Source organism: Enhydra lutris, unplaced genomic scaffold (assembly GCF_002288905.1).
Source record: "Enhydra lutris kenyoni isolate GAN:26980312 unplaced genomic scaffold, ASM228890v2 scaffoldscaffold26, whole genome shotgun sequence".
NCBI classification, from domain to species: domain Eukaryota; kingdom Metazoa; phylum Chordata; class Mammalia; order Carnivora; family Mustelidae; genus Enhydra; species Enhydra lutris.
In genome coordinates this window covers 25922046-25948308 of record NW_019154110.1, presented here as the reverse complement: position 1 = coordinate 25948308, position 26263 = coordinate 25922046, and the positions used below count along the sequence as shown (strand labels likewise).

General features: G+C 41.0%; 1 protein-coding gene across 2 annotated transcripts; it reads left to right on the top strand.

The window, feature by feature from the left end:
* The first annotated feature begins 9221 nt into the window (after nucleotides 1-9221).
* On the top strand, nucleotides 9222-25842 carry LOC111151721 (keratin 23). Of its 2 annotated transcripts, none has more exons than XM_022509885.1 (8): nucleotides 9222-9674; nucleotides 15930-16012; nucleotides 17839-17995; nucleotides 19362-19523; nucleotides 19611-19733; nucleotides 22541-22761; nucleotides 23999-24030; nucleotides 25460-25842. In XM_022509885.1, the coding sequence occupies exons 1-8, from the start codon at nucleotides 9279-9281 to the stop codon at nucleotides 25543-25545; spliced, it is 1260 nt and encodes a 419-aa protein (XP_022365593.1). In that variant the 5' UTR covers nucleotides 9222-9278; the 3' UTR covers nucleotides 25546-25842. The 2 variants fall into 2 exon arrangements, with proteins under 2 accessions (XP_022365593.1, XP_022365592.1); XM_022509884.1 differs by having other exon boundaries at nucleotides 9257-9674; nucleotides 23999-24051; nucleotides 25460-25545.
* Nucleotides 25843-26263: the final 421 nt, after the last annotated feature.

Below are 26263 nucleotides of genomic sequence, written 5' to 3'. Positions count from 1 at the left end.
ATTAGAACGGGGAAGCTGGCTACAGAGACAGAGCCGAGGAGTGAGCTCTCAGCTCGGCGTTACCTTGAACCGGTCGCAGGCTCGGTCAGCTCGGAGCGCGGCCGGAGGCCAGGGTGACGGGAGTAATTGGGCGCTGTTCTCTGAGGGTGCACTGAGGAGTGGGGCCCCGGGCTCTCGGCTCCTCCGGGCCAGAGACCGGGAGGCCGCCATCTTCATTCCCGCCCTCCGGAACTCTACAGAAAGCGCTCAGGGAACAAAAGCTCCCGAAAGCAAACCCTGCAAACCCGAGCGGATTACTCAGCCTGGCCCCGAGTAAGGGCGGTGCAACTCCGCCTGGGGCAAAGACACTTGAGAATCACTACAACAGGCCCCTCCCCCAGAAGATCAACAAGAAACCCAGCCAGCACCAAGTTCACCTACCAAGGAGTGCAGTTTCAATACCAAGGAGTGCAGCGGAATTCCAGAGGAGGAGAAAGCAAAGCACGGAACTCATGGATTTCTCCCCATGATTCTTTAGCCTTGCAGTTAATTTAATTTTTTTTTCTTTTTCAATTTTTTTTTCTCTTCTTCTGCTAAATTTTTTTAACTTTTACCGTTTTCTTTTTTAACGTTTTTTAAATAGTTTATCTAATATATATATATTTTTTTTCCTTTTTATATTTTTTCTTTATTGGTTTTCTTTTTTTAATTGTTTCTTTTTTTTTTTTTCTTTCTGAACCTCTTTTTATCCCCTTTCCCCCCCCCCTCACGATTTGGGATCTCTTCTGATTTGGCTGAAGCATATTTTCCTGGGGTTGTTGCCACCCTTTTAGTATTTTACTTGCTCCTTCATATACTCTTATCTGGACAAAATGACAAGGCGGAAAAATTCACCACAAAAAAAAGAACAAGAAGCAGTACCAAAGGCTAGGGACCTAATCAATACAGACATTGGTAATATGTCAGATATAGAGTTCAGAATGATGATTCTCAAGGTTCTAGCCGGGCTCGAAAAAGGCATGGAAGATATTAAAGCAACCCTCTCAGGAGATATAAAAGCCCTTTCTGGAGAAATAAAAGAACTAAAATCTAACCAAGTTGAAATCAAAAAAGCTATTAATGAGGTGCAATCAAAAATGGAGGCTCTCACTGCTAGGATAAATGAGGCAGAAGAAAGAATTAGCGATATAGAAGACCAAATGACAGAGAATAAAGAAGCTGAGCAAAAGAGGGACAAACAGCTACTGGACCACGAGGGGAGAATTCGAGAGATAAGTGACACCATAAGACGAAACAACATTAGAATAATTGAGATTCCAGAAGAAGAGGAAACAGAGAGGGGAGCAGAAGGTATATTGGAGAGAATTATTGGAGAGAATTTCCCCAATATGGCAAAGGGAACAAGCATCAAAATCCAGGAGGTTCAGAGAACCCCCCTCAAAATCAATAAGAATAGGTCCACACCCTGTCACCTAATAGTAAAATTTACAAGTCTTAGTGACAAAGAAAAGATCCTGAAAACAGCCCAGGAAAAGAAGTCTGTAACGTACAATGGTAAAAATATTAGATTGGCAGCAGACTTATCCACAGAGACCTGGCAGGCCAGAAAGAGCTGGCATGATATATTCAGAGTACTAAACGAGAAAAGCATGCAGCCAAGAATACTATATCCAGCTAGGCTATCATTGAAAATAGAAGGAGAGATTAAAAGCTTCCAGGACAAACAAAAACTGAAAGAATTTGCAAATACCAAACCAGCTCTACAGGAAATATTGAAAGGGGTCCTCTAAGCAAAGAGAGACCCTAAAAGTAGTAGATCAGAAAGGAACAGAGACAATATACAGTAACAGTCACCTTACAGGCAATACAATGGCACTAAATTCATATCTCTCAATACTTACCCTGAATGTTAATGGGCTAAATGCCCCAGTCAAAAGACACAGGGTATCAGAATGGATAAAAAAACAAAACCCATCTATATGTTGCCTCCAAGAAACTCATCTTAAACCCGAAGACACCTCCAGGTTTAAAGTGAGGGGGTGGAAAAGAATTTACCATGCTAATGGACATCAGAAGAAAGCAGGAGTGGCAATCCTTATATCAGATCAATTAGATTTTAAGCCAAAGACTATAATAAGAGATGAGGAAGGACACTATATCATACTCAAAGGAACTGTCCAACAAGAAGATCTAACAATTTTAAATATCTATGCCCCTAACGTGGGAGCAGCCAACTATATAAACCAATTAATAACAAAATCAAAGAAACACATCGACAATAATACAATAATAGTAGGGGACTTTAACACTCCCCTCACTGAAATGGACAGATCATCCAAGCAAAAGATCAACAAGGAAATAAAGGCCTTAAATGACACACTGGACCAGATGGACATCACAGATATATTCAGAACATTTCATCCCAAAGCAACAGAATACACATTCTTCTCTAGTGCACATGGAACATTCTCCAGAATAGATCACATTCTTGGTCCTAAATCAGGTCTCAACCAGAATCAAAAGATTGGGATCATTCCCTGCATATTTTCAGACCACAATGCTCTGAAGCTAGAACTCAATCACAAGAGGAAATTTGGAAAGAACCCAAATACATGGAGACTAAACAGCATCCTTCTAAAGAATGAATGGGTCAACCAGGAAATTAAAGAAGAATTGAAAAAATTCATGGAAACAAATGATAATGAAAACACAATGGTTCAGAATCTGTGGGACACAACAAAGGCAGTCCTGAGAGGAAAATATATAGTGGTACAAGCCTTTCTCAAGAAACAAGAAAGGTCTCAGGTACACAACCTAACCCTACACCTAAAGGAGCTGGAGAAAGAACAAGAAAGAAACCCTAAACCCAGCAGGAGAAGAGAAATCATAAAGATCAGAGCGGAAATCAATGAAATAGAAACCAAAAAAAACAATAGAACAAATCAACGAAACTAGGAGCTGGTTCTTTGAAAGAATTAATAAGATCGATAAACCCCTGGCCAGACTTATCAAAAAGAAAAGAGAAAGGACCCAAATAAATAAAATCATGAAGGAAAGAGGAGAGATCACAACGAACACCAAAGAAATACAGACAATTATACGAACATACTATGAGCAACTCTACGCCAACAAATTTGACAATCTGGAAGAAATGGATGCATTCCTAGAGACATATAAACTACCACAACTGAACCAGGAAGAAATAGAAAGCCTGAACAGACCCATAACCAGTAAGGAGATTGAAACAGTCATCAAAAATCTCCAAACAAACAAAAGCCCAGGGCCAGATGGCTTCCCGGGGGAATTCTACCAAACATTTAAAGAAGAACTAATTCCTATTCTCTTGAAACTGTTCCAAAAAATAGAAATGGAAGGAAAACTTCCAAACTCATTTTATGAGGCCAGCATCACCTTGATCCCAAAACCAGACAAGGATCCCATCAAAAAAGAGAACTACAGACCAATATCCTTGATGAACACAGATGCAAAAATTCTTGCCAAAATACTAGCCAATAGGATTCAACAGTACATTAAAAGGATTATTCACCACGACCAAGTGGGATTTATTCCAGGGCTGCAAGGTTGGTTCAACATCCGCAAATCAATCAATGTGATACAACACATTAATAAAAGAAAGAACAAGAACCATATGATACTCTCCATAGATGCTGAAAAAGCATTTGACAAAGTACAGCATCCCTTCCTGATCAAAACTCTTCAAAGTGTAGGGATAGACAGCACATACCTCAATATTATCAAAGCCATCTATGAAAAACCCACCACAAATATCATTCTCAATGGAGAAAAACTGAAAGCTTTTCCGCTAAGATCAGGAACACGGCAGGGATGTCCGTTATCACCACTGCTATTCAACATAGTACTAGAAGTCCTAGCCTCAGCAATCAGACAACAAAAGGAAATTAAAGGCATCCAAATAGGCAAAGAAGAATTCAAACTATCACTCTTCGCAGATGATATGATACTATATGTGGAACACCCAAAACACTCCACTCCAAAACTGCTAGAACTTGTACAGGAATTCAGTAAAGTGTCAGGATATAAAATCAATGCACAGAAATCAGTTGCATTTCTCTACACCAACAACAAGACAGAAGAAAGAGAAATTAAGGAGTCCATCCCATTTACAATTGCACCCAAAACTATAAGATACCTAGGAATAAACCTAACCAAAGAGACTAAGAATCTATACACAGAAAACTATAAAGTACTCATGAAAGAAATTGAGGAAGACACAAAGAAATGGAAAAATGTTCCATGCTCCTGGATTGGAAGAATAAATATTGTGAAAATGTCTATGCTACCTAAAGCAATCTACACATTTAATGCAATTCCTATCAAAGTACCATCCATTTTTTTCAAAGAAATGGAACAAATAATCCTAAAATTTATATGGAACCAGAAAAGACCTCGAATAGCCAAAGCAATATTGAAAAAGAAAGCCAAAGTTGGTGGCATCACAATTCCGGACTTCAAGCTCTATTACAAAGCTGTCATCATCAAGACAGCATGGTACTGGCACAAAAACAGACACATAGATCAATGGAACAGAATAGAGAGCCCAGAAATAGACCCTCAACTCTATGGGAAAATTGGACAGCCACATGCGGAAAAATGAAATTGGATCATTTCCTTACACCACACACGAAAATAGACTCAAAACGGATGAAGGATCTCAATGTGAGAAGGAATCCATCAAAATCCTTGAGGAGAACACAGGCAGCAACCTCTTCAACCTCAGCCTCAGCAACATCTTCCTAGGAACATCACCAAAGGCAAGGGAAGCAAGGGCAAAAATTAACTATTGGGATTTTATCAAGATCAAAAGCTTTTGCACAGCAAAGGAAACAGTTATCACAACCAAAAGACAACTGACAGAATGGGAGAAGATATTTGCAAATGACATATCAGATAAAGGGCTAGTGTCCAAAATCTATAAGGAACTTAGCAAACTCAACACCCAAAGAACAAATAATCCAATCAAGAAATGGGCAGAGGACATGAACAGACATTTCTGCAAAGAAGACATCCAGATGGCCAACAGACACATGAAAAAGTGCTCCATATCACTCGGCATCAGGGAAATACAAATCAAAACCACAATGAGATACCACCTCACACCAGTCAGAATGGCTAAAATTAACAAGTCAGGAAATGACAGATGCTGGCGAGGATGCGGAGAAAGGGGAACCCTCCTACACTGTTGGTGGGAATGCAAGCTGGTGCAACCACTCTGGAAAACAGCATGGAGGTTCCTCAAAATGTTGAAAATAGAACTACCCTATGACCCAGCAATTGCACTGCTGGGTATTTACCCTAAAGATAGAAACGTAGTGATCTGAAGGGGCACGTGCATCCAAATGTTTATAGCAGCAATGTCTACAATAGCCAAACTATGGAAAGAACCTAGATGTCCATCAACAGATGAATGGATAAAGAAGATGTGGTATGGAATACTATGCAGCCATCAAAAGAAATGAAATCTTGCCATTTGCGACGACGTGGATGGAACTAGAGGGTATCATGCTTAGCGAAATAAGTCAATCGGAGAAAGACAACTATCATATGATCTCCCTGATATGAGGGAGAGGAGATGCAACATGGGGGGTTAAGGGGGTAGGAGAAGAGTAAATGAAACAAGATGGGATTGGGAGGGAGACAAACCATAAGTGACTCTTAATCTCACAAAACAAACTGAGGGTTAATGGGGGGAGGGGGGTTGGGGGGGTGGGATTATGGACATTGGGGAGGGTATGTGCTATGGTGAGTGCTGTGAAGTGTGTAAACCTGGCGATTCACAGACCTGTACCCCTGGGGATAAAAATATATTATATGTTTATTAAAAAAAAATCAGTTTAAAAATAAGCTCAGCAATTTGCAGTTGACCTCAGTAGAAGCAGAAAGCTGCAACAGATGACCTGTTCTTGCCCTTCTCTCCTACTCTGTGATTCCACAAATTTACAGGTCATTTTATTCCCCTTAAAAATTGCAAAAAGAATATGATGAAAAGTCTAAAAATCCTATAGAAAACATGTAACTAAAGAGAACTCATTTTAGCTTATTTGTCAACTAAATTTTTAAAATTTAATTCTTCTACAATAGAATACACTGTATGAGCTCATTTTTCTAAAATTCTTCTAGTCACCCATATGTCTATAATATATAGAGATCGAGAGTATCTGAAATAATGTTCACTAATTTACCAATGTTGTCTGTGTGGTAGAATCTTTTTTTCTTATACTTTCATGTATTACTTGAGTATTTTTTATAATAAGCAGGTATCATTTTTACCAACCTACCAACCAACAAACAAAAATCCACCATTTCTTTTAAAATCTTTCTTTTAAAATTTCTTTTAAAAAGTGTAGTGGAGCACTACAGATTGGGAGCTACAAGGAAAATCTTTGCATAATAGTTCTAGAAGAAGTGACCTCTCTCAAAAAAAAAAAAGTGACCTCTCTCCAGTCTTCTCAGGTGGCACTACCAATTTTTCCCTACCCTGGTCCTGCTGGATATAACACAAGAAGTACTTTGCTTCGGGTTAACTCCTGTAAATCCCAACTCCCACACACTGATGTAAAATGACGCATGGGCCAATTCACAAGGCTAATAGGTCATGGCTACTTCAGACATGCCTGCAAAGTGCAGTGAAGTGATCATTCCCATCACCAGTCACTGAGAGGGAGTTTCAGGAGACAGCGCACAGACTGGCCCTTTACACAACCTGGGTGTTGTCATTTGTGAGGCTGGGTCCATGTGAACACTATCCAGAGCTGACCCAAACCTTGAGTCAATAAGTGATCAGGCAGCATCCACATATCCAAACAAGTCTCTGCTTCCCTCATTTGCCCCCTTTTCATCTTGTTTCCCTTTTGTCTCTTTCTAGTGTTCAGAGATATAAGTGACCATAGAACACTTTTAAAGGGTACTCCCCCTAAGCACCCTCAAGGCTACCTTTAGTCTTGACTAAATTTTTCCATCTTGCCCACAGTAAGATGAAGAAATCCAGAGAACTTTTGCAAGGTTTTGTTGCCAGGGTGGATAAGCAGAGCTGGTGTGCTTTAAATGATTTTATTCGCAAAATAAGGAATGAGGTTGCCTTTATGGCTAGCTATTTCACCTCTTGGAGTGGCTTTCTCTTACTATCTGATTTTACAACTCACACTTCTCAAAGGGGCAGGAGGCAATGACATCAGAGGAGCAGAGTTAAAATCCTAACTCTAGAAAATTCATTACCAAGTTAACACACATTTATGAAATGCCTATAAGAAGCCAGACTCTGGGGAGCCTGGGTGGCTCAGTTGGTTGAGCATCTGCCTTCGGCTCAGGTCATGATCCCAGGGTCTTGGGATCGAGTCCTTCACTGGACTCCCTGCTCAGTGGGAAGTCTGCCTCTCCCTCTGCCCTTCACTCCACTTGTGCTCGCTCTCTCTCTCTCTCTTTCAAATAAATAAATAAAATCTTAAAAAAAAAAAAAGAAGCCAAACTGGTGTTTGAGAGATGGAAGACATAATCCCAGCTTTCAAGATGCCTGCGGTCCCAGAGGAGTGTGACAAATGCAGAGTGATGAGTGAAAGAACAGGGGTGGAGTCAGTTCCGGGGAGGCAGCTGGGCCCAGTTGAGGGGCTTCCGGTTTCCATGGTGGGGTGGGGATACAAAGCTGTTTGCCCCTCCAGAGGGTCTTAGGATCCAGAAAATGTGGTTTCTTCATAGAAGGGGCACCCAACTCATGCAGGAAAAATCAGTTAATGATCTTATGGAGGGAGGTAACCCTTGAACTACATCTGGAAGTCAGGGGAGTGGGTGCGGGCAGTCAGGCAGTGAGTATCCCAGCAGGTAGGAACAGCACAGACCAAGGCAGTGACGCCTACGCATTCATGTGCTGAATTACATTGCACATGCAAATCAGCTCTGAATCAGTCACCTCCATGAGCCCCTGATGCTTTATCTATAAAATGGGGACACTAACCCTTGCGTGGCTACCTCAAGAGTGGTCGAGCACCTTTAATAACGACCATCAAAGGGCTGTGTAACCTGGGAAGTCCCATTACCACCATGATGGAAGAGAATCTTTACAGGGCTCTGTCAAGATTCAACTCAATGATGACAGTGCTGTGTGATGGAAAGAATCTCACCGTGGCTTTGCCTCTAACCCACGATCTGTCCTCTGCCATGCCCTACTACCCCTCACCCAGGCCAGGTTTCCACGTCTGTAAGATTAGTGGTTTGAATGGAGGTATACTAAAGTCCCTTCCAGTGTTGCCATTTTATTTCAAAGTCCCCTTTAAATCTAATTGCTGGTAACCAGCACGTGGCTCCCCACCCCCAGACTATTTCTTTATCCATTTCTAACCTTTACCTTGGCAGATAAAGCCTAAGATTCATCAAGCATGTTAGACAGCCCATGGCACAATTCCTGTGTTCCTCCATCCCCTCTGCAGGTCACAGACACACAGAAGCCAGCCTGTTCAAGGCTCAGCCGGGACAGGGCCGCTGGCCAGTTACCAAAGGCTACATTCCTGCCAGGGGCCAAGGAAGTCCTGGTGCAGGCTGGGTTGTTTGGTTTTGAGGTGTGCTGGGGATGAAAGGCACCCTAGAAGTGGAAGGCTCGGTCATTCATTAATTAATTATAATTGAGGGTTTGTTCTTAAGAATGATCCTTTGAAATTACTTTCCATCAAACAGTAACTGCCACAAAGGCATCAGATGTTCAGAACATTCTCCATCTCCTCAGCATGAGTATTTTTATTCTAGAACTTGAGATTCTGATCTGGCTCTTCCCTTGGGAGTCTCTCCCACCCTCACTTTAGAGCTGGGGTGTGTTTGGGGCTGGGGAAGGCATGTGTGTGTACTTAAGGTCTACTTTTTAAAAGGAAATCTGTACCACACCAAATAGCCTTTTTGTCAACTTCAGTCTGATCCTTTTCAGATAAATGGTCAAAGAAAAAAATCCCACAGAAAGATTAGAAAGACACCTGAGACTAATACCCACCTCATACGGTGGGCCGCACCTCCCGGTTACAACAAGAAGGGAGAAGCAAACTGGTGTATTGATGTGGCTCTAAACAACAACAGTGTGTATGAAGGCCCAAGGGCACTTCAGGATTGACCAAGAGGAAACACCTGTTGCACAATGATACGATCTTGTTGGTGCAGTTGTCAGGAAAGGGAACTCCCACAGTGAAGCGCATAAAACCATCCAGGGCAGTTTGGGGCTGCTCAGTTCTGCAGGGCCAGGGAGCGGAGCAGAACCCAGCCCTGCACCAAACACAGATGGGACCATGAACTCCAGCCACAGCTTCAGCCAGACCCCCTCTGGCTCCCTCCGTGGCACGGGAGGCAGCTGGGGTCAGCTGGGGAGCTTCCCTCGGGCTCCCAGTGTCCATGGGGGCGCCGGGGGTGTCCGCATCTCCCTTTCCTTCAGCTCACCAAGGTGCCTGCCTCCCGGAGGCCCTTGGGGATCTAGAAGAGGCAATTCCCTTCCTGCTGCAAGTGGGAAGGAGGTGATGCAGAACCTCAATGATCGCCTGGCTTCCTACCTGGACAAGGTGCGCGCCCTGGAGGAGGCCAACGAGAAGCTCGAACGTCGCATCCTGAAGTGGCATGAGCAGAGAGATCCTGGCAGTAAGCAAAATTACTCCAAGTATGAGGAAAACATCAGCCACCTGCAGGAGCAGGTAAGATCATGGGTGACCCTGGAACTCAAGAGGGGGGGTGCATTTCCAGACAGTCGTGGGAGGAGAAATCAGTACAAAAGACGGTTTCCAGGAAAAATGGCAAAAGACCTGAAAGTAATTGTAAACAAAGGTATTTGAGGATATTTTCTTGTTATACCTTTTGGACTTGGGAAAGCCTATTTTGTGTATTTCGTCCTCTATACATAAATTTTATGGAAAATCCCAAAAAATGTAAGGTAACCAGGTGCTGCCTTGTGTCACTTGTGATACGGGAATGTTACAGTAACAATAAGGCCAATATTCATCCCTCATGCTCAGGGCACAAGAGGCACAAGAGGCACAAGAGAGCGTTTGCTTTCTCATTACTTCAGTTCTGCTCCATCTCAAAAGTCCTGGCAACAGCATGATTACCCACAGGAAGAAAGGCCAAGCTCACAATTCTGGAGATCATACCTAAAGGCTGTCACTCCACTAACAGATACATCATTCTGACATTCCTGAGTATTTCCTCTTGAGGGCTGCTAGAAGTTCTGAGTTCTGCTGCTCCCAGTTCTAAAAAGGCATATTGCTAGAAAAAAAATAATAAAATGAGCACAATTCTTGGAATCTTGGAGTTGGGATGGGTTATAGAGACTTCTTTAAAACAAAAAAATTTTTCAACCAAAAAAAAAAAAAAAAAGCTGAGCTTATACCTTCTGGAACATCTCACAACATTGGCTAGAAGTGGAGGGAATCCAGTCGGCTCATAAATTATTTTTTAAAGCTATATAGCTTCTCTCTTATGTAAAGTGGTCCCAGAAAATTCCCTGTAAGATCACCGTTTTACCCATCCTCGAAAGGGCATCACAGGTTTCCAATATTTATACAGTATGATTTCTCAACCCTCAGTCGTCCTTGCTTGAATGTAGGAAAGACCAATCAAGATAATATAAATCTGTCCTCATAATGAACCCTAATTATTGAATAATCAACCTAATAACTGACTGCATAATTACCCTAACTATATAGTACATGGTTGTCTTTATGGAAAAAACAAGGTGACTCAACAAACCACATCATATTTTTTTCATTAATAAAGTTGCTTTTGTGTTAGAATGGAGAGAATAGAAGATTTTTGCAAAGGGACCGCTGAGAACCTAACTCCCGAAAGAAACATGAGGTCAGACCTGGTCAAACAATTCACTAACTGACAGCAGAAAAAAGGGAAGAGGGAGGAAAACATTTATTAAGCCCTTATTGTATGCCAGCCTTCATGTTGGATTTTTTAATACACATTAGCAGAAAGCAGAAAGCTTTCTGCGCTGATGGAAACATTCAACGTTACCTGATTCAATTCTTACAATGACCCTGTAAAGAGACAGAAGCTCAGAGAGGTGAGATAGTCACCAAAAGCCACCAGCAAGAGGCGGACATGGGATTCTAACTCAGATCTGTTTCTAAAGGCTTCACAATTTCCACACAGCATGGTGCTCACTAGCCTATGTCCTACAAAAACGGTACTGCTTGTGGTAGAAATACTGCATTACAGTTGCATTGCTAATCATACGACACACATTTCATACACATTATCTCATTCTGCGAAGCAAATATTCTTACCCCAGATTTATAGATGAGGAGACTGAGACTGAGTGGTTGCCCAAATTCTTTGGAACAGAACTGAGTGAAGTGAGCGAGGGCAATGCCAAGAAGTGGGTGGCTTGCCCACTCTCTAAGCCTACTCTCTAAGCCCACTCTCTAAGCCTGGGATTCTGGATTCTGACTTTAAATTCTGGGCTATATATTAAATTCAGGTTTGAATTCCACTCGTTTCTGGATTACTTATTTTAGTTGTACTTTTTTCATGATTGAAGAAAACAGTTCTTTGAAGTTGAGGTTGTACTATCCCCCACTCACAGGCAAGAAAACAGAGTCACAAGAGTACAACAACCCACAACAAGCAGGGGCTGACCCCTTCCCAGGCCTCGATGAAATGCTATCAGTAGATATAGTGTTCTTCCACCCCCACTGTAGGGATCTTAAGTATTACTCAAAAAGTCTGTAAGAAAATGAGTTCAAAAATTAATCCAATCCTTTTGAAACACCGAGTTGGACTTTGTCATAAGGATATGTGTATTTTAGAATGGCTCTCAATAGTACCATATTTTGGCACTGTGGTTTATGATTAGAAAATTCTATTTTCTTCTTCCTGGAACAAGATTACACACCCTGGAGCAACAATGCTATACGATACACCAACTCAAGTGTTTTAAAAGAATGAACTCAGAGCCTTGAAGGAGAATCCAGGTGATTAATGACAACACACAATGCAAAACCTATGCTTCACAAATTATTTCTCAACCCATCCTCATCATCCATTCATTACTGTGAAGGATGTCTCAGAAAGAGTGGCTGTATCATAATATTGCATCAAGTAAGCCTGAACAGGGGAAATAATTTTGGTTTTTAAATGTGCTCTGTATCAAATTCATTTCAGAACTCACCATTCATGTACTCTGAGAAGAACGCTGACTGGGGGAATCAGATTCATTTTTTTTTTTAAGATTTTACTTATTTATTTGACAGACAGAGAGCGTGAGAGAGGGAACCCACCAGAGGGAGTGGGAGAAGGAGAAGCAGGCTCCCCGCACAGCAGGGAGCGTGATGCGGGGCTCCATCCCAGGGTCCTAGGATGGCAGGTCCGAAGGCAGACACTTAACCGCTGAGCTACCCAGGCGCCCCAGCATCAGATTCTTGATGCGGGTTTTACAACAGATAAATTACCAATTTAACTCAGAAAAGCCAAATAGGCCCACAGATTGTATTTTTTATTTTTCTGATTCCACAGAGGGAATACTGTTTGGTTTCTCTGGATGTCAGTCAAAACCTCAGCGCACAGGGTCCCCAGGCTTTCGAGGATGGAGCTGCTTAGATAACGGAATGAATAAAAAGCCTGGAAGGGAAAAGCATTGGTATGAAAGTCCCTAAGCAGCACTGCAGTGGGGAGACTAGGAAATATCCACAGAATCCTTTTTTAGAGCAAAGGAAGTAGTCATAGTACTTTTTGGAATCCACCAAAGGAAGAAAGGAGTCGAGCAGGGCAGCAACCTGGTTATCTCCCACCATGAAGAGCAGAAGTTTGAGGATGTCTGTCAACATACAGAATCTGGGCTTTATCGAGTACAGACTTTGGCTCTAATTACAAAAGTGCTGGCTTTTTTCCTTCTTTTTTTTTCCCACTATATTCCCTACACTGTACACTTATTTATTTATTTATTTATTTATTTATATTTATTTCTTTTCGGCGTAACAGAATTCATTGTTTAATGCACCACACCCAGTGCTCCATGCAATACGTGCCCTCCATAATACCCACCACCTGGCTCCCCCAACCTTCCCCACCCCCCACTGTACTTTTTATTCCCATGCCTCATTTATTTTGTAACTGGAAGTTTGCATCTCTTGATCCCATTTTCCTATTTCACCCACTTCCCTCCACTCATCCTCTGGCAACCACCAGTTTGTTCCTTGCATTTATAAGTTCATTTCTGTCTGTTTGTTGGTCCATTTATTTTGTTTTTTTTGGATTCCATATATAAGTGAAATCATATAGTATTTGTCTTTCTGACTTATTTCTTGTCTCTGTGGTATTTTTCTGACTTATTTCAACCAGTATATACCCCCTAGGTCCATCCATGTGGTTGCAAATGGTAGAATCTTTTTTTTTTTTATGGCTTGGTAGTAGGATTCCATTATGTGTGTACATATGTATGTGTGTATACATATATATCTCTCACATCTTTTGTATCCATTCATCTATTGATGGACACTTAAGTTGGTTCCCTATCTTGGCTCCTATCAGTAATGCTGCAATGAACACAGGGGTGCATACATGCTTTCAAATTGGTGAGGTTCTTTCTTCAGGTAAATACCCAAAAGTGTAATTATTGGGTCATTTGGCAGTTCTATTTCTAATTTTTTGAGAAACCTCCATACTGTTTTTCCACAGTGGCTGTACCAATTTACATTCCCACCAACAATGTATAAGGGTTCCCTCTTCCCCATATCCTCTCCAACACTTACTATATCTTATCTTTTTGCTACTAGCCAATTCTGACTTGTGTGAAGTGTTATCTTATTGTGATTTTCATTTGCTGTTCCCAGATGATGAGTGACCCTGAGCATCTTTTCATGTGTCTTTTGGCAATCTGTATATCTTCTCAAAAGTTCTTTTATAAAAGAAAATTAAGGGGTCACCTGGGTGGCTCATTGGGTTAAAGCCTCTGCCTTCAGCTCAGGTAGTGATTCTGGGGTCCTGGGATCGAATCCTGCATTGGGCTCTCTGCTCAGCAGGGAGCCTGCTTCCCTTCCTTTCTCTCTGCCTGCTTCTCTGCCTACTTGTGATCTCTGTCTGTCAAATAAATAATTAAAATCTTTTAAAAAAAAAAAGAAAATTAAGCACTCTACAGTTTTCTAAGTTAATATAGTTTCAACTAATTCTTCTGAGTGTCTACAGTGTGCCCAGAATATGCTAAGTATGTTACAATGTTATTGTGTTTAACCTCTTCTAATATAATTCTCGTAACTCTCTGATGAAGTGGCTACTATTATTATTACTATTGCCATTTTATGGATGAAGAAACTGAGACTCAACAAGCTCACTCAGCTAGTAGGTGCAATGCAGGACCCCAGGCTCTGCCTTTTGGGTTCCAGACCCAGAGTTACTACCACCTCTGAATCCTGCTATTGTGCATTCATGATAACAGATTCCAAGTAATCAGGGAAGCTTTGAATGGGAGCAGATCTTGAAACGGTGCCTTTGTATTGTGCTATAAATTTGTGCTAAGGAAATCCTTTCCAAATAAAGGAATTATCTGTTCAAATGTGATGGCAATGTCACAGGATTCTCTGCCTCCAGCTAAATCATGAAGTTTAGAGCTAGGACCTCTAGTAGTTTCTACTACAAACTCCTTACTTAACAGATGATGAAATCGAAACCCAGGAAATAGGGTGACTGACCCAAGTTCATGCCAATGGCCAGTAAGGAAGTAAAGAAGAAAAATCCCCAGTTCCTGGTTCAGCACAATACTTGGCACAAAAGTAAGTAGTACTATACTTTTGATGTTGAGACATCTTCCATCTAATTTTCCTGAAGACAGGGACATATATCAAATGAACACTACTCTGGTTACAACTACCTAGAAGAATTAACAAATCAGGGACGCCTGGGTGGCTCAGTTGGTTGGACGACTGCCTTCGGCTCAGGTCGTGATCCTGGAGTCCCGGGATCGAGTCCCGCATCGGGCTCCCGGCTCCGCGGGGAGTCTGCTTCTCTCTCTGACCTTCTCCTCGCTCATGATCTCTCTCACTGTCTCTCTCTCAAATAAATAAATAGAATCTTTAAAAAAAAAAAGAATTAACAAATCATGTACGTAAACACAACTGCTCAAATAGAAACTTTCAATAGTAGTTTTCATGTTAAGGTTAAAAAACACATAAACATCTAGTAAAAGTCTTAACCAGAGGCTTTATCACAGTTAAAGTTTACTAAGCTCCCAAAAAGTTACTTCAGTTAATATTTCAACAGCCACAATTTGGGCATTCTCATCATGGAATAATTTACAAACACTTACACATACCTATAAGTTATGTGAATGGTTATAGTCACTATGGACAAAAAATAATTATGGCATGTGATGACTCTTATGAAATTCATTTAAAATCAGTTTGACGAACTAGTATCAGTGATATTTTGATACTTTGTTCAGTATCACTGATCAGAAACATGAATGCTACTGCAGGGAAGAATTATGTTCATCTAAAATAACTATTGCACTTGAAGGGAGCCAAACTAATAGTCACAATAAAAATAGAACTAGAACTTAAAACTCTTATAACATCATCAGACGTGGGTGACTTGAAACAAAACAGTAAGATATGTGCACAGCACTAGAAAGCCAGAAGGCCCTTTGAACGATGATTCTCTTTCCTCTTCCAATGTCATTCTTTCAGCATTACCATCAATCCTAGCCTGTCAAACTGAATGTGAAGAAAGACAGTGAAGTGGCTGCAGACCACGTTCTTACTTTAAAAACCATTATGATGCTTTGTACCTAGTAAGTGCTCAGCATTTACTGGTTTGATTATTTGTTGTTCCACTGCCAGAAAAGAAGTCAGCTATGCTAAGAAGTCATATACCCAGGAAATACAGTCTTTGGAAATGCAGCTCTCCCATGGGAGTGTGTCTGACTTAAATGACTCTTGATATGTGTTTTACAGATCATGGATGGTAAGATGACGAATGCTCAGATCATTCTTCTCATTGACAATGCCAGGATGGCAGTGGATGACTTTGGCCTCAAGTAAGTTGCTTCCTCACCCTATTGTAGGCAGTTTTCATTTGCTGTTTTTCTTTTGCTTTGTTTTGGGGGTTCCTCTTGTTTTTATTTTGCTAAAGAAAAACTTATTTCACCATTAGCCACATGTAATATCTTTAAAAAATATAATCAAAAAGCATAATATGAACAAATACTTGACTGGACCCTACTTTAAACAAACTAGATATAAAATACAAATACACCTTATAGCATGGGGAAATTTGAATACGAACCAAGCATTAGATGATTTTGAAGAGTTATTATCAGCTCTTTAGGGGTGATAATGTTATTATGCTTATTTAGAAAACTCCTGTTTTTATTTTTTTCTTATTTTATTTTAATTCCAGTATAGTTAACATACAGTGTTATTATTTGTGTGTTGTTACACCTGTCAGGTGTACAATATAGTGATTCAGCACTTGCATACATCACCCAGTGCTCATCACAAGTACACTCCTTAATCCCCATCACCTCTTTCCCCCAGCCCCTACCCATTTCCCCTCAGGTAATCATCAGTTTGTTCTCCATAGTTAAAAGTATGTCCATCACTTAGATTTAACAGCTGTTAACATTTTGCTTCTTTTTTTTTTAAGATTTATTTACTTATTTGAGAGAGAGAGAGCACATGGAGGGAAATTCAGAGGGAGAGGAAAAGTAAGAATCCTAAGTAGACTCCACAGTGAGCACAGAGCCCAACATGGGGCTTGGTCTCAGGACACTGAGATCATGACCCAAGCCAAAACCAAGAGTCAGACGCTTAACCAACTGAGCCACCCAGGTGTCCCCATTTTGCTTCATTCTTAACAAAAAAAAAATTTTTAACAATGTATCCCTAAGTATTTAGGGGGAAAATGTCATAATGTCTATAATTTAGTTTAAAATACAAAATAGAGATGAAGCAAAATTTTAACAGTTAGTAAGTCTAAGCAATGGGCATATGACTGTTTATTAGTAAACAGTCCTCTCTAATTAAAAACAACAACAACATTGAGTCACCATCAGAAAATCATATGGTTTCACTTATTTTAGAGCATAACAAATAACATGGAGGACAAGGGGAGTTAGAGAGGAGAAGGGAGTTGGGGGAAATTGGAAGGGGAGGTGAACCATGAGAGACTATGGACTCTGAAAAACAATCTGAGGGTTTTGAAGGGGCAGGGGGTGGGAGGTTGGGGGAACCAGGTGGTGGGTATTGGAGAGGACACGGATTGCATGGAGCACTGGGTGTGGTGCAAAAACAAGGAATACTGTTATGCTGAAAAAAAAATAAAAATAAGTCAAAAATAATAATAATAATAAAGAAGAAAGGAGGAGGAGAAATCATTTACTTACACTGTCAAGAGTATAAATGATGGCTGTAATTTATTCACTTGTAACATATTGAAAAACAAACTCAAGGTAATTTATGAGCAAATCATCTTCCAGTGGGCTATCAGCAGTGTCTGTGTTATGGATTAATGTCCATATTTCTACCTCCTTTCCATTTGCAGCACTAGGAAAGCATTGTTGTGGGGAAGAGGAGGGCCTGACCACAAAATTTGCTGGCATGGTACTCTTCTCAATTCATGATAAAAGCCTGTTATGGTCAAAATAAAAACGATAAAGTTGACAAATGATTTTTTTCATTTGTCCTACTAGTAAAAAAGAAAAGAAAAGGAAAACCTGCGTGAAACAGACATATGAGGGATTCATGATGTGTTCATTTGCCCCTAACCTAAAAAGTACAAATTTCATCTCTAAAGTAAGGCGAATCCTTACAAGGCCATGGCCTTCCAACAACAGGTGTATTCTTCTCTTCCTTCCAACCAAAGGTATGAAAATGAACACTCCTTCAAGAAAGATCTGGAAATTGAAGTTGAAGGTCTCCGAAAGAGCTTAGATGATCTGACCATTGTTACAACAGATCTGGAACAGGAGGTTGAGGGGATGAGGAAAGAGCTCATCCTTATGAAGAAGCGACATGAGCAGGTAGGACTCCCCAGGAGCTCCTGGTAACCAGCACAGCTCTTAATCTGTACCTTCAGATGATTCAATAGCCCAGAAGAAACAACCATCTAAATGTCAGTCTTAGTTTCCTTCAACCTAAGTAATTATAAGGAACCATATAAACATCTAATTTTTCCATCTTCAAGGTTATCTATACAGTGTCAAATCCAATAGCCAAAATATGATCAAAATTAATGATGAATTAGTCAACAATTTTGCTAATCAACTAATGCTAATCAACATTTGCTAATGTTTACTTAGACTAGTTTATGAATATGATACTGCAAGAATAAATGCATGAGATTGAACTTCCTTCATTGACCCAATGTGCAGCAAATTGGGAGACAGTAGAATAAAGAGAATTTGCCACTAACCAAGGTAAATAAAACTAGTGGCAAAAATGAAGAATCTTAAAAAGGAAGAAGGAGGAGGAGGAGGAGGAGAAGAAGAACCTTAATTTCCATAAGCATTTAACTGACTTTGAAAAAGGTACCATCAATCTAAATTCCCTGAAACTCTGATGCAGTAAGAGAAAAGCAATCCCCGTTTTAGGCAAATAAAATTACTTATGAACATCAAAGAACCTCAATTCTGAACAGTTGGTTAGACAGTGATTGTTAATTATACTTTTCCTATGGTTTCTTGATTTTCTTTTTTTTTAAGATTTTATTTGAGAGAGAAACAGAAATAGCAACAGAGACAGAGAGAGAGAGAGAGCATGAGCAGGAAGGAGAGGGAGAAGTAGGCTCCCTGCTGAGCAGGGACCACCCCCCCTCCACTTGGGGCTCAATCCCAGGACTCCAGGAGCATGACCTGAGCCAAAGGCAGACACTTAACCAACTGAGCCACCCAAGCGCCCCTCTTGATTTTCATGACATCCTATGGGTGTCAGCCCTACAGAGTCATAATGCATTGACAAGATATTAAAAGTCTTTATACTTTTTGGCTTTGGGTTGCTGAACTGCCTCCCAAAAGCTTTGGCCTCTAACCTAAAATGTTCAACTGTTGAATTGTGCCACCACTTCACCCATGAACATGTGCCGGAGTACTTTACATGCTACGGAAGCATAATTCTTTGTGAAACATTTTCAACCAGGGATTAAGTCAGTAATCACAGAGGTCATTTTATACCTATCTAGTGTGATTTTTTTTACTTTATAAACTTACAAAAGAAAAAAACATACAGTGTTTTGCCATCAACAAATAACTGAGAAACCAAACCACACCAGTAAAAGCAAAACAACCACAAAAGCTGAATTTTTAAAAGATCTGTTAACTGCTGTCAATCAACACACCTCTGGCCTTCTGATTATCACAGCCAATTCGTTTTCTTTCTGTTATTAAACAGGAAATGGAGGAGCATCATGTACCAAATGACTTCAAGGTCAGTGTGAAGGTGGATACAACCCCAGGAGAAGATCTGATCAAGGTCCTGGAGGATATGAGGCAGGAATATGAGTATATAATAAAGAAGAAGCATCAAGACCTGGACACTTGGTATAAAGAGCAGGTAAAGGAAAGGAGTTCAAACTTCCCAAAGTTTCCATTGCCATGTGGTCCCAATGCCAATGCCTCTCTCCTTCTCTTGGTCTCCTAGTCAGCTGCCATGGCCCAGGAGGTGGCCAGCCCAGCAGCTGTGCAGAGCAGCCAAAGTGACATCCATGAGCTGAAGCGCACTTTCCAGGCCCTGGAGATAGACCTGCAGGCACAGCGCAACAGGGTGAGTCTGAGATAGGGTCAGGTACCACCTCCTCCATGAAGCCTCTCTTGACATCTCTCCTGGGTTCCTCTCCCCAACTCCCTTGGGAGTTCCCACTTCTCATCCAAACTGTTCGTGGTGAGAAAGATAATAAGTGCTGTCATTTATTGAGGTGTCCACAATGTGCCACATTGTGTGCCAGGGGGTTCATTAATGTTAACTGCCATCAAACCTCACTTTAGCCTTTCCAGGTAGGTCTTTGTGTTCTTACTTTAGGGATGAGGAAACCAAAGCTCTAGACAGTTAAGTAAATTTGGCCAAGGTCACAGAGATAGTAAGTGGCCAGCGGCAAAGCCAGCTGGTGTTTAGGAAAAGGTGTGAGGGTCTAGTAGGCCCTCATAATTGCTACCAGTGCTCTCCCCACTTACAACCAGGCTGCCCCCTGAGACCCCAATACAAAAAAATTCTGGTGTCAACATGAATTGGTGGCAAATCCAGGCCAGCTGACTCCAAAGTACTGCTCTGTCCATCATGTAGATGGTTTATCACCCAGTAAATTATAAATTCTTATATCTAAATCATTTCTATACTTTTCATGGTTTTTAGTAAAATGCTCTGTATGAGTGTCACAAGCACTCAAAATTCATTAAATGATATCTATGATTTGATTCCCTTTGTAGCCTATCTGAAGCTTCTAATCATTCATCAATATTATTTCCAAGTGCTACTCTGACATTGATCTTGAGAAGTAATTGGTTCATTCTGTTGCCAGGTACACATGGTAAATTACTGTTATGCTTTAGGAATAAGTGATAGTGAACAGACATTTAAAATGTACACTGCCAAGGTGATAATAATGAGCACAGAAATAATTACAGTGTTTTATGGTTTTCAAAACATTTGGACATACAGTATTTCACAACAACCCTGTGAGGTCAGCAAGACATTTACATTCATTTTCATGCATTCTACTATCTGACATTATTCTAAGTACTAAGGATTTTATAATAAGGGAATTTACATTCTAGGGTGGATGATAGATCATCAAAATATATAATATGTGAGATGGAGAAAAGGGCTACCAAGAAATGGAACATGGAGTGGGGAAGTCAGGCATGCTGGAGTGCAGAGCTGCATTTTAAACAAGGTGGTCAGGAAAGGTTTTTACTGTCGAGATGACAGTTGAGCAAAAACCTAGAAGTGGTAAAGAAGTGCATTATGTGGCTAGAGAGAGGGGATTCCAGGGGGAGGGGACAATAAACGCAAAATTCCTGAGGCATGGGTGTTTCAGATGGGTTGGAGGAAGAGCAGGGAAGCCAATGTTTCTGTAGTGAGCGTACCAAGAGAAGAAAGATGAGAAGAGGGAAGGGAAGAGGAGACCCTTGGGGTAATGATGGGAGTCAGACTCTGTATCTTGGTCCCTGGAGGGAGGTCCAGAGGAATTTGGAACAGCAGGTATGGACAACTCTTTGAGGAGCTTTGCTGTAGGTGAAGGAGAGCAGAGAAACTGGATGACAACTGAAGGTGGATATGGATTCAAGAGTGAAATATTTTAAAGTGGGAGAAATTATTCTATTTGAAAGCCGATGGGAAGAATCTGGTAGAGAGGAAAATATGAATGATGCAAGAAGGCACGCAGTTGCTAAAATGACTGGAGCACAGACAGCTCATGCACAGGAACAGGAGGGAAACAAGAACCTGGACCCAGGTTCACGTATGTGGGTGGACTTAATGGTGGGAGCTTGTGGGAATTGTCTCCTGATGGCTTTGATTTCCTCCGTAACACAGGAAGCAAGGCCATGGGCTTAGAAAAAGGGGAGGGAAAAGGGCGTCTGAGGACAGAGGAGAAGGAATGCAGTAGCCCTCTGGGAGAACAGGAGAGTAATGAGCGCAGGCCAGGCAACATGAAGTGCCCCCCTGAAAGTCAGCAGCCATCATCAAGGGAGAGTACCCAGCACAGTTATGAGTTTCTCCTGAAGGTTAAAATTACATGCGCCAGAAAGGCAAGTGGGAAATCCAAACAGAACAGGGACTTGAACTCAGTTCTCTGTACCCTAGTGCAGCAACTTCACTGTGCAGCTTTTAGTATTTCCTCAGTAATGACAAGTTGTCACCATTGCCATAATCAACAAGTATTGCTTGGGACGATGGTTGCCAGATTGACCAAATTAAAATATAGGCCATCCAGTTAAATCTGAATTTCAGATACAAAACAAAGGTTTTTGTTGTTGTTGTTGTTTATTTGGTTTTTCTTTTCTTTTTTTTTTTTTTTTTTTTTACTATAAGTATGTCCCATGCAATACTGAGGCAATTTTTAGGACATACTTGTACTAAAAAATTACTCATTGCTCATTTGAAATTCAAATTTAACAAGGCGCTATTTTATCCAGGACTCCTACTTGAAACCCTACTCTGAAGATATAAAGAGACAGCAGTCCAGTTACTGTTTCCCCCAGCAGTTTTCCATCTGGGTACAGACAAAATGTAAGCATGAGGAGGTGAGGAACAGATCAGGGCAAGGCAGCATACACCCAATCCCAAATGAGTAGCATACACAACAAACACTGCAGGAATGTAACGAAGTTGCCAAGAGCTCCCCAACACAAAGAAATGCCCAGAAAATGGGCTTCAAAAGTCCTGACTCTGGTCCACTTGTCACTGCCCAAGCCCCAAACCTGTAAGTTGGCCAGCTGCCCACCTTTGCATCCCAGGAGCCGCCAAGACACCTAGCAGAGTGGTTGGTGTATTGTAACTACTCAACAAGCCCACATTTTGAAGCAATCAAGCCATCAGTCAATTAATAGAAGAAACATCGTTTCCTCTTTCAGAAATCTGCTTTAGAGAACATGTTATCAGAGACCCAGTCTCGGTACTCCTGCCAGCTCCAGGACATGCAACGGGTCATCTCCCACTATGAGGAAGAACTGATGCAGCTCCGCCATGACCTGGAGCGTCAGCACAATGAATACAAGGTCCTCCTGGGCATCAAGACCCACCTAGAGAAGGAAATTGCCACCTACCACCAGCTCCTGGAGGGAGAGAGTGAGGGGTAAGGCAAAGGCTGGCAGGGGAGGAAGATGGAAAGAGCATCAAGTTTTTGCGGGTGCATTCATATACCTCAGGGTTCTGTTAGCAATCCTCATTCTAGAGAAAGAAAGGTTTATGTTGAATTTCTTCTGGACATTTATTTTTTTTTAAAGATTTTATTTATTTATTTGACAGAGATCACAAGTAGGCAGAGAAGCAGGCAGAGAGAGATAGGAGGAAGCAGACTCTCTGCTGAGCAGAGAGCCCAAAGCGGGGCTCGATCCCAGGACCCTGGGATCATGACCTGAGCCGAAAGCAGAGGCTTTAACCCACTGAACCACCCAGGCGCCCCTCTTCTGGACATTTAGATCAGGTTAAATTTCATTAAGTAGCAAGTATGAATTAATCAATTGTTATTCCCACAGCACTAAGATTTGAGGTCAATAGTGAAAATTAATATAATAAAGTCTCTAGAAAGAAACAACTAGGAAGGTTTGGCTATAGTGTTTCCCACAGGGAATGCACACAATTTTGGCTAAACACATACACACCACCACCACCACCACCACCAACACAACAACAACAACAACAGAAGGAAATATTTTAGCCTGACAGCAGGAAAAGAGTCCTAAGAAATTGAGAAATCTAGATTCTTCAATCTGGTATTTCTGACCAACTTGTCCAGGAAGAAAAAAAAAGGGGGGGAGGGGGGCACATATATTCTATGACCCAAGAGAAAGGGTTAGAAAGTTTTTTAAAAGATACATAAATAGGGGTACCTGGTTGGCTCAGTCAGCAGAGCATGTGGCTCTTAATCTTAGGGTCATGAGTTCAAACCCCACATTGAGTGTAGAGATTGTTTAAATAAACTTTAAAAAACAAAATAAAATAAATAAATATACATAAATAAAAGACTGTCAGACCAAATCCTGAACAGTCTGAAAATCCCAGGGATTCCAGACTTCAAACCCAGATCCTGGAAAGGATCCCAGTGGAGGCAAAGCCTGGAGCCAGCTGAAATAATGGAGGTGGTATGACAGACTTCCCTTGACCCCAGGGTCAGTTGGAGGCGGTACTCACTTCCTTCTGGATCCAGGAAGGGTTTCCCATGAACTCATGACCTTGAGACTACACAGCTCAATTATCCTTATTAAAGAGCTATGAATTTACAAGCAGGCAAAGGAGGTTAGTTCACCTTAACGAGTTTTTATGATTGTTGCTAACACTAGAATGAGCTGTAACTCTTATCATTTTTATAGGACAATGGAGGAATCAAAGTCAAGTGTGGAAGGTAAAAAAAATTTCTTTCGTTGTTGGAATCTACTTTTTAAAAATGAATCAACATGTTTATTCATTCTATAGTACTCACATCATCTATAGTACTCATAATCCTTAGTGTACTCCCAAGTATCCCGTGTTCGATTTTTATTTTACTTGCAGATGTCCAGGAATTTTTAATTAACTTAAAGTAGATAAAAAAGAAAAAAGCGTGCTCTCAGTGTTGTCTTCAATAATATATATGCAAGTTCTCTGCCAGCAGTAAAGCAGATAGCAATGATCATTCATACTATTAGATCTCTGTTAAGTTATAGAGTCTGTTTACTAAACTCCTAGGAGATTACAAGAAAACAATTTCACATAATTTCCCAAACTACATTTTGTTGAACATTAGTGTTCCATAAGACTTTGTGTATTACAAAAGATATGTTCCATGGACAGAAATGGTTGAAATACTAGGTTCTACCATCATCTTCATGAACAGTCATGCATTTCAGTAAGTTAAAGATGGACCAGCCACCTCACTGCTGTGAGGAAGAAAAGGAACAGGAAAGACAAAGAAACATCAAAAGTTTTACTTTGCTTAACTCGGTGTCATCCAGTGTCTTTGACTTAGGAACCCTACTATCTGAGATTTTCTTTAAGGTCTCACAGAAAAGTTCTAAGAAACCACAGGCTGGGACAAATGGCACTTTTCTGATTAGTTTGTGGTAAAAATGTTCTAAGGCATTAGAGATTCAGAGAATCAGGGTTCCAGGCACCATCAAGGGCAGCTTGTCTAACTGCTACCCCTCTATAAGATATCAACAAATGATCGATCCTTCAGTCTCTCCTTACACATGTCCAGGAACGGGGAACCCATTACTTGAAGGAGTGGCCCAATCTACTGTTGGAAAGTTTGATTTTAACAAAGTTCTCCCTGTATCTCTCTTAATGTCAAGTCTTCCCTTTGGTCTGAATCAGTGTCCTGGTATGTCGACAAAACACATATTCAAATAAACCATAACTTCGAAATGATAAATATCCCTGGCCTCTCACCCATCCTTCATGCTTTCTAGATGTTTAAATGATGTGCCCAGAATGGCATTTAGTTCTCTGTTAGCTCACAGAATCTATGATACAAGTGCAACAAAGCCTCCATAAGCAGGAAGACCTCCTTAAGAGTAGGTACTCAGAGCCTAGATTCTGTATCAAGCAAGCCTAGGATGCCCGTCTTGGCCTCTAGAAGATAACACTATTCACACACCCTCATTTCCTGGAGGGTGAGAGGAAAAACCCTCCTTGGTGAGATCTCTTCACTCCAGCAAAGCCCACCATATTGCTGAGTGATCATTTTGGAAGGGACAGAGAAGCTTCAGGTACTGAGAGCAGGGAACTAAAAATGAGTATTTTAGATGGTGGGAGAAGCATGGCAGTGACCTGTTCATTGCTTTTTCCCTCAGCTCCAAAGATCAAGGCCATCACACAGGAGAGTGTCAACGGAAGAATAATTCTTTCTCAAGTGAATGAGATCCAAAAGTGTGCCTAAGGCCAGTAAAAGTTTCTGCCTATTGTAAGAACTACTTTTCTCCAATGAAAATCCTTGCCCAGACACAACTGGGTGAGTCCTAAGATATATCCTTGGAGTTATCAAACTCAGAATCTTTTTTTTTTCCTCTGTAACAATCTCACCAGATATTCTATAATGATCTTAATATATTGCTGCACTTTTTGAATCAAATTATGAGTTCATGAGCTTTTTCAAGCTCTACTTTCCTACTACAATCTTCAGATTGCCATCACTACATATCTGTTTTGTAGCCAATAAAATGCTATGTCAGCTGCATCATGTCTCTGTTTATATCACATCATATTCATGTCATTTTTATATCAAGGTCTCATCCTAGCAAGGGATTCTCAGGGTACTGTTCATGAAAGAAAGGGACCTTAATGCTTGGAACTATTCCACAGCAGCCAAACGCTGGGCAGAATTGTTACCTAGCAGCCATGCAACCTAGGGACAAGATGTAGCTCATGAGGCTCTCCAGACCTCTGCCAGCAGGAAGGGGGGAGACACAGAGGAGGGGAGGCCTGGAAATCTTCACTGAGAATGTGAGATGACCAAAAATTATTCTAGTTCACATACATACATAACCTTAAGGGCCTAAAAGAAAGCTAAAGCTAGAAAAGGGAATTCGGTGGGGGGGACCCTTATTACAAACAGACACTAAGCCCCTAAAAGGGGAAGTGACTTGTCCAAGACCCAT

Coding starts and splice junctions, on each gene's coding strand:
- LOC111151721 (XM_022509884.1), top strand. CDS start 9,279: ATGAACTCCAGCCACAGCTTCAGCCAGACCCCCTCTGGCTCCCTCCGT. Junction 17,996..19,361: donor TGAAGAAGCGACATGAGCAG/GTAGGACTCCCC, acceptor GTTATTAAACAG/GAAATGGAGGAGCATCATGT. Junction 22,762..23,998: donor CTGGAGGGAGAGAGTGAGGG/GTAAGGCAAAGG, acceptor TCATTTTTATAG/GACAATGGAGGAATCAAAGT.